Consider the following 7,096-nt stretch of genomic DNA (forward strand, 5'->3'; position numbering starts at 1 on the left):
GTTTATTTTAGCGTATCATTTATTTTCTAAATTCTAAAAATTAGGATAAATAATTTTATTTTTTATATATAGGAACTTCCCTTAATATGTGATCCGCACTGATTTAAAGATAAATGAAAGAGACAAGCCAGGCCAATTATAGTGAGACACTGAAACGCACGTTTTGGATGAATAGAAAAGGAGAGACAAGAAAATACAATAATTTATAGACTTAAAAAAAGTTCTAATTTATATATGATAATGATGTAACCCATTACCCTCTTTCCTGATTGGGTCCCAAACTAGTTCAATAATGCTAAAGCTTAGAATGATTGTCCAAAGTTAATTGATGAGTCACTATTCAGTTTTTTTTTTTAATATGAAATTGAAATCTATTTCTTAGCCATTAAATTGGAAGCTTATTCATCATATTAAGTTTTACATGTTTGTTTTTTGGCGAATGGAGTAGTGTTTGCACTCTTCACTGATTGGCCTTTGTGGGTCATTTTATTTTTGGTCGGTTCTCTATGATGTCTTGATGGGACAAGACAAGTTAAGTAATTAAAGGCACTTGAGATTTTGGTTTAATGGCAATTTTAGTATCTCTAATGAAAATTTATGTGTTTTATGGGTGCAGTTATACTATCCTATTGCAAAGACATTGGCTGAGAAAGCAGGGTGGGATTTTGCAAAGGAGACAGGTTTTGATGTGGTTATGATCAATCCTGGCACTGCTTTGGGCCCTCTCATTCCACCAAGAATCAATTCTAGCATGGCTGTTCTTGTTAGTGTCCTTAAAGGTAATCTATTCTTTCCAAATAAATTTTTACTGCGACTATTTGGAATAAGTTATTTTCGTATGAAGATAATAGATACGAATTATTATATAATTTGATATGTTTGATTAAATTATCTTTTTAATTATTGTCTTCATGTGAAAATAATTTCATTTGAATAGTTACCGTATTTATTAAACATAATTATTATTGTAATTTTGGGATGACATATACGATTCATCCGAAATATAATCATTTATGTATTTTTACTTAATAATTTAAGTATGATTTTTATTACTCTTAAAAAAATTTTTAAAAAGAAAAATGATATTATACTATTATGACAAACAATATATATGAATGATTATATTTGTAGATACCAAATAATACCATTGGAATTCTTCATAATCATATTTGTTTATCCTTTCCCCTGCAGTTAAGGAACTCATTTTGATGACATTCTAAGTATATATCATAGTCATGCAAAGTTACTAGTAAAATTTTGGAGCTTGTGAACCATTACATTACAGGTGACAAAGAAACGTACGAGGATTTCTTCATGGGAATGGCACACTTTAAGGACATAGCAATGGCACATATTTTGGCTTTTGAGAACAAGAAAGCATCTGGAAGGCACTTGTGTGTAGAAGCTATTCGTCACTATGGTGATTTTGTTGCCAAGGTTGCTGAGCTTTACCCTGAATACAATGTGGCTAAGTGAGTTACTTTCCATTCTTTTTTCAATTACCGAATTTCAGTTCAACAACAGAGTCAGATGAGAATTAATGATTAGTTGAATGGTTATTTCATTTATCGGCTTAAACAAGTATCAAGGGTTTCAAAATCAAAACCCTTAAATCGAGTCTTGACCTGTCGGGTTAGAATAGGTGATACTTGGAAAAATAGAGTATTATGAGTTTTTTATTTTTATTTTTTAACTTTTAATTAGTAGTTATTTATTTTAATTTGCTTGTGTTTTTTTTAGGTTGCCAAAGGATACCCAACCAGGACTGTTGAGAGCAAAAGATGCATCAAAGAAGCTCATTGATTTAGGGTTAGAGTTCACTCCTATTGATCAAATTATCACTGATGCTGTGGAGAGTTTGAAGAGCCTTGGCTATGTCTAGATAATTTTTATTATATAATGATTCTATTGAAGAAGCCTTTGGGGACTGACTGCATATATCACTGTCACAAAGTGGTGATGATGGTGTTAATTATTATTAGTATTTCTTCCATCATTACTTCTATGACTCATTGTTCATCGTCGCATTTCATGTGGTTTTTGTTTTATATTACTTTAATTCTCAGTTACTGTTTGTGTATGTGTCTGTGTCTGTTTGTGCTTATGGTGTAAAATAAAAGGTGAACTTATTGCAGTTCAGTCACATAGTGACTATTAGTATTAATTTGACTAAGTGTTCTAATTTTATATATATCGCTATCTATGAACTTTTGGCTCGTTGTTATCAAAGATTGATGATTCGAAGAAATCACTTAAATGTAATAGCATAAATTTAATAAAATATATTGTCAGCATAAAATTATGTTAAGATTTATGTCATTATCTAACAAATACTGTCTACCAAATTTGTAGGAAATAGGAATTACATTAATATGGGGCAGGATGGAAAATACTCATGATAGTCCTTAACTCCTTACTTAACATTGGTGGGAATAAATTTTGTTACCAAATTTATACAACTCAGAATCTGACAAATGAGATTACTCTAAGCTTTCTACTCCAACATCCATATGCTTAAACTTGAACACTCCCCAGTTAGAAGAAAGCAACTAGAGAATGTAGTTAGCAGCTTGCTAAATTAAGAATCCTTAAAATGAATTATTACTACAATTGTTTCTTTGATGCAAATTTACAAGAAGCTTGTTGCAAACCAAGTAAAAATATTATGAGCTAAGGTGCCAATGATGGCCTATTTCTGCATGAATGTAAGAAGGATTCTCATGACCCATTCATTCAACCAAGAGAAATAATGACAATCCTATATAAAGCTCAGAAAAATGCATGATGTAACAATCAATTAACAAGGATCAGATTAGATCACTATACCAGTGTGTTCATGAATGACTTCAAATTCTTCGCATCTTCATCGGTTGTCAGGAACTTGGGAGGTTTAAAGAGTTTCCATAGACCAGGTGGATGCTTACTTTTAACTTTGGTAATTCCAGAAAACCGCCCATAAATCTTTTCACACTCTGGATAGGGCTTGACATAAAGATTGTAAAATCTAAGCCTGGTTGGCTTTACCATGTCCTTTAGTCCAACCTCGAAACCAAGCGCGCCTTTCGCTTTCAAGTACTCCATCACATTGTACCTAGGAACAATCTGCTTCTCAAAGTTCACACTCAAGTACTCAGGAACATGAAGCAAACAATCAACACTATAATTCATCCTCTGCACCAAGAACCCAATCTTTTTCTCAATGGACTCTACATCATAGGTTATCAACCTTGGCTCTTTCCATAACAACTTCAAAGCATCACTTCGAATCAAACCGTGATCGCACAAGCAATCCACTTTTAACTTCACTTCAAAACAAGCCCTCAGCAAACCATCCTGAAAAATCCTCTCCCTTGGCACCCTAACTACCTCGGTCCTAATTTCATTCCTAGGAAATCTTAACTCCTCCAATTCACGAATCAGGGGCTTCAACCTCTGCTCAACCCCAATTCCCAACACCCTTGGGTTCAACCGCACAACTCGATCAACCACCTCATCCCTCGGAATCCCAAATTCCACCAGAAACTCAATCACAGAAGCAAGTTGCCTCCTGCTCACTGCAATCACACTCGGAAAACCCTCCAAAACCTTCCACACAACGTCATCAGAAAATCCCAATCCCTTCAATTCCTCGACTTTCTTGGAAGCCTCAACCGGGTCCAGTTGGAATCTTCTAGAACACTCCAAGAAGTTCACAATCATGGATGAGGAAGGGTTCATGGCCTTGAGCTTCGACAATCCCTGCTCCCAGTTTTGAAGGAACTTGGGTTCCAACACGGCAGGGCAATTGCGAATGAGGGAGACAACAGCATTTTGGGGAATTCGGAAGGAGAAGAGAGTGGCAAGTGATTTCTCGAGTTCAGGTATGTTGGAATCTAAGAGAAAGGAGTTGTTGGAGATGAAGTGGGGAATTTGGGAAGGGGGGAAACCATACCTTTGGAAGAGACTGGCGAGGGAAATCTGTTTCCGGTAACAAGAAGCAGTGGAGAAACAGACGGAGTGGTTTCGGAGGATACAATTGCCAATGCTTCTTGTTGCTGCCATTGTGAATGCCTCTCGTGCATTGTTCCCCCCTCCTCAATGTTGGGCAATCGGTCTTCTCTGATGTAATAAACAAACCTGCAAATTGACACGACAAAAAATGAGTATCAAAATTATACATGAAAATTACATTGTTTAGGATATTTTTATACATCAAAATTATTCATTTTGCAAAATGATGATAAATTGAGATGCTGTGGAATAAAAACAAATATGAAAAAATTTCACTAAATGGAATTAAACAATAAACAAAGATCCAATTGTAGCAGCTAAAACACTAAGCTCACCATATCAGCTAGGAACTGAAAAAACAAAATCCAAGCAACTATAAAGATTAAACATAAGTCAGCTATAACAAAGTTATCAACAATATGTTTAATTTGTTTACTCATTTTTTCTCACTTGAGATTAACTTACTTGACTTTTATCAACAATTTAATCAGCAATTTGATCAACAATCAGCAACAACAAAACATCGATAGCAGGATTTCAAAGTTCATAACTAACATCAATATGGTATTTTGTAGATTCAGGGCCAAGAATATCTTCACTATTTTGTTAAAAGAAGTTAAACAGAAACTCGGCAAAAAAGGTTAAAATTGTTAAGAGAAGGTTAAAGAGCAACAAAAAAGGTTAAAATTGTTAAGAGAAGGTTAAAGAGCAACTCAGCAATAGCAAACTTATTATTAATTAGGATAAACTCAAATTCATGAATCATGAATCAAATTCAATGCAGAAATTGAGAGAACAGTATGTAATAACCAAGGTTGCGAGAACCAAACTGGTCAATAAACCGCTAGAGTAACTGGTTCAATGGTTTAATAGTTCAACTGAGGTTCAACTGGAATTCAACCGGAATTCAACCGGTTTAATTAAATATAAAATAAAATTATTAAAAATTTAATATATAATTTCAAATATTTAAATTCAATGATTTCTAAGCTAATAAACTTCAACATTTCACAATAAAATGTTCATAATCTATCATTAAAAGTTCACAAACAACTTCAAACATCAAAGTTTATAACTAAAGAAAATTAAAACACATATAAATGATAAACACACAATGTTCTACCACCAAAAGAAACATTAATAAATAAGTTTTCAACTAAACAAAGACACTACTCATAACAAATCACAAAATTTAACAAAACAGCAACATTATTTCAAAAAATCAGCAACAGGCACTATAACAGAAAATCAGCAACAACATTGTTTCAGAAAATCAGCAACTCAGACTAACAAAATTATTTCAGAAAATTTAACAAAACACCATCAACCATCATCCATCAAAATTTAACAAAATAAGCAAAAATGAACAAAAACAGAAAAATCAGCAACTCAGAATCAGATTTCAGCAACTTAGAATCAGTAAAATTAACAAAATAAGCACACATAAATTGAAGCAGCTTTTCTTACTGGCGGCGAGGGAGGAAGGGAGTATGCTTGGACAGAGAGAGAAGGGGCTCGAAGACAGAGGCTTGACGACGAGGACAAAAACAGAGACACCAACAGCTCCGAGCAGACCTTCGAGAGGCAACGATGGCAACCGCTGGCGGTGATAGTGGTGGGGGCTGGCACACGTTCTGTTTGAAGGTAGCTGCAGCTCTGCTCAGCAGCTCTGATGGGTTTAGGGGGTGTTGTGTTTTCTGCAAGGTTTTGAAAACCGGACTGGTTATCGAATCGTTTTTGTTACTGGTTCACTGGTTTATTGATTCAACTGGTTCAACCGAAATAACCGTTTTACAATAAAATAATAAATAAAATATAAATAAATACACAAAAACATAATTATAATCTAATATAAACATTAAAATGTCATTCAAATTCAAAGCATTATAACAACCAAAGTCTTGTGATGTTAACAAAATACAAACTCAAAAGCTAAAAGATGCACAAATGAGTGTTTCTTGATTGACCCTATCATCCATAATTGAAAGAAAAATTCATTGAATTAACTTAATTCAATTTATGCTTTTCTTTATTGAATTAACTTCAAAACTGACCAATTTATGTTAGCACGACAATTAACAACTTTAAAAAAATTGACAAGATTTAACAAAGATTAACAAAGATTTTAACAAAAATTAACAAAATTTCCCAATTTTAACAAACTCAGCACAATGATTATGATTATCGACAGAAAAAAGCACTGAATGTCTGAACGACCACAAAATTGATCATCAAGAAAATTTAACAACAAAGGAAAAGAAAAAAAAAACAAGATTGAGCAATGAATCAGTAACAGAGTTATCAAATTATCATCAAGCATTAAGACAGTAACAGAGTTATCAAATTTAATATCATCAGGGAGCAAACTCAGCAAAGCCAATCAACCAAGAACAAACACTGAGAACTGAGCATTCGAGGCATTACCTTCGGCGAGGGCAGTGAGCAGAGGCTTGAGGGAGAGCGACGGACGACGAGACAAACACTGGCGAGCTGGCGACGGACGACGGCAAGCTGTAGACGCACACGACGGACGGATGACGGGCAAGAGAATTACCGAACGACCACGGTGAGACAGGAGAGCAGCGCGACGGGCGGCTAGGGTGAGACGAACGGCGGCGCGATGAGGCTAGGGTTATCAAGGAAGGGTTGTGCGATGGAAGACTTTTGGAACTTGGTAGAGCTGCGTGAGGGAGAGGGCAGAGACGCGGGTGGCGACGCAGGAGTTAAACGGAGTAGGAGGAGATGTGGGTAACGGAGCAACAATACCGACGGCGGGGACTCTGGCATAGTTGGAAGATAGATAAGGGGAAGAATGGAGAGAAGAGGATGAGTCGGGGAGTTCGGCTGGGTTGAAAGGGGCGTTCGACCCGACCCTGTTTGAAAAACCGGCATGGACCCGAATCATATTTTGTAGAATTCGGATTTTTTTTTTTTGGTTTAGACTTGTTGAAAAAGGATAAAAATAAGAGAGAGATGGGTTATATAACTTTAACAAAATTATTATTATTATTATTACATTAATTTCGTTAAGTGTTAGTATGACACACAAACATTTATAATCTTGCTCTTTTAGATCTAATAGGTCTTATTCATGAATGAAAACTAC

General features: G+C 34.9%; 2 protein-coding genes across 5 annotated transcripts in view; one reads left to right on the forward strand and one right to left on the reverse strand.

Moving 5' to 3' along the window:
- The window catches only part of LOC107646564 (cinnamoyl-CoA reductase 1), a 3,397-nt gene extending 1,206 nt beyond the window's left edge, over positions 1–2,191 (forward strand). Inside the window, exons 4-6 of the mRNA XM_016350771.2 lie at positions 617–779; positions 1,286–1,472; positions 1,741–2,191. Of these exons, the coding sequence (XP_016206257.1) occupies positions 617–779; positions 1,286–1,472; positions 1,741–1,882 (492 nt within the window). The 3' untranslated portion in view covers positions 1,883–2,191. The remainder of the gene's footprint in view (positions 1–616; positions 780–1,285; positions 1,473–1,740) is intronic.
- On the reverse strand, positions 2,251–6,877 carry LOC107646489 (transcription termination factor MTERF15, mitochondrial). 4 transcript variants are annotated; one of them, XM_021116052.1, is made up of 3 exons: positions 6,415–6,877; positions 5,461–5,687; positions 2,251–4,116 (listed from the first exon to the last, which is right to left on the reverse strand). In XM_021116052.1, exon 3 carries the CDS (start codon positions 4,039–4,041, stop codon positions 2,821–2,823), a length of 1,221 nt encoding a protein of 406 aa, XP_020971711.1. In that variant the 5' UTR covers positions 4,042–4,116; positions 5,461–5,687; positions 6,415–6,877; the 3' UTR covers positions 2,251–2,820. The 4 variants fall into 4 exon arrangements, with proteins under 4 accessions (XP_020971711.1, XP_016206180.1, XP_020971714.1 ...); XM_016350694.2 differs by having other exon boundaries at positions 5,458–5,687; positions 6,415–6,876; XM_021116055.1 differs by having other exon boundaries at positions 5,458–5,758; positions 6,415–6,876.

This window comes from Arachis ipaensis, chromosome B01, assembly GCF_000816755.2.
Source record: "Arachis ipaensis cultivar K30076 chromosome B01, Araip1.1, whole genome shotgun sequence".
Lineage (NCBI taxonomy): Eukaryota > Viridiplantae > Streptophyta > Magnoliopsida > Fabales > Fabaceae > Arachis > Arachis ipaensis.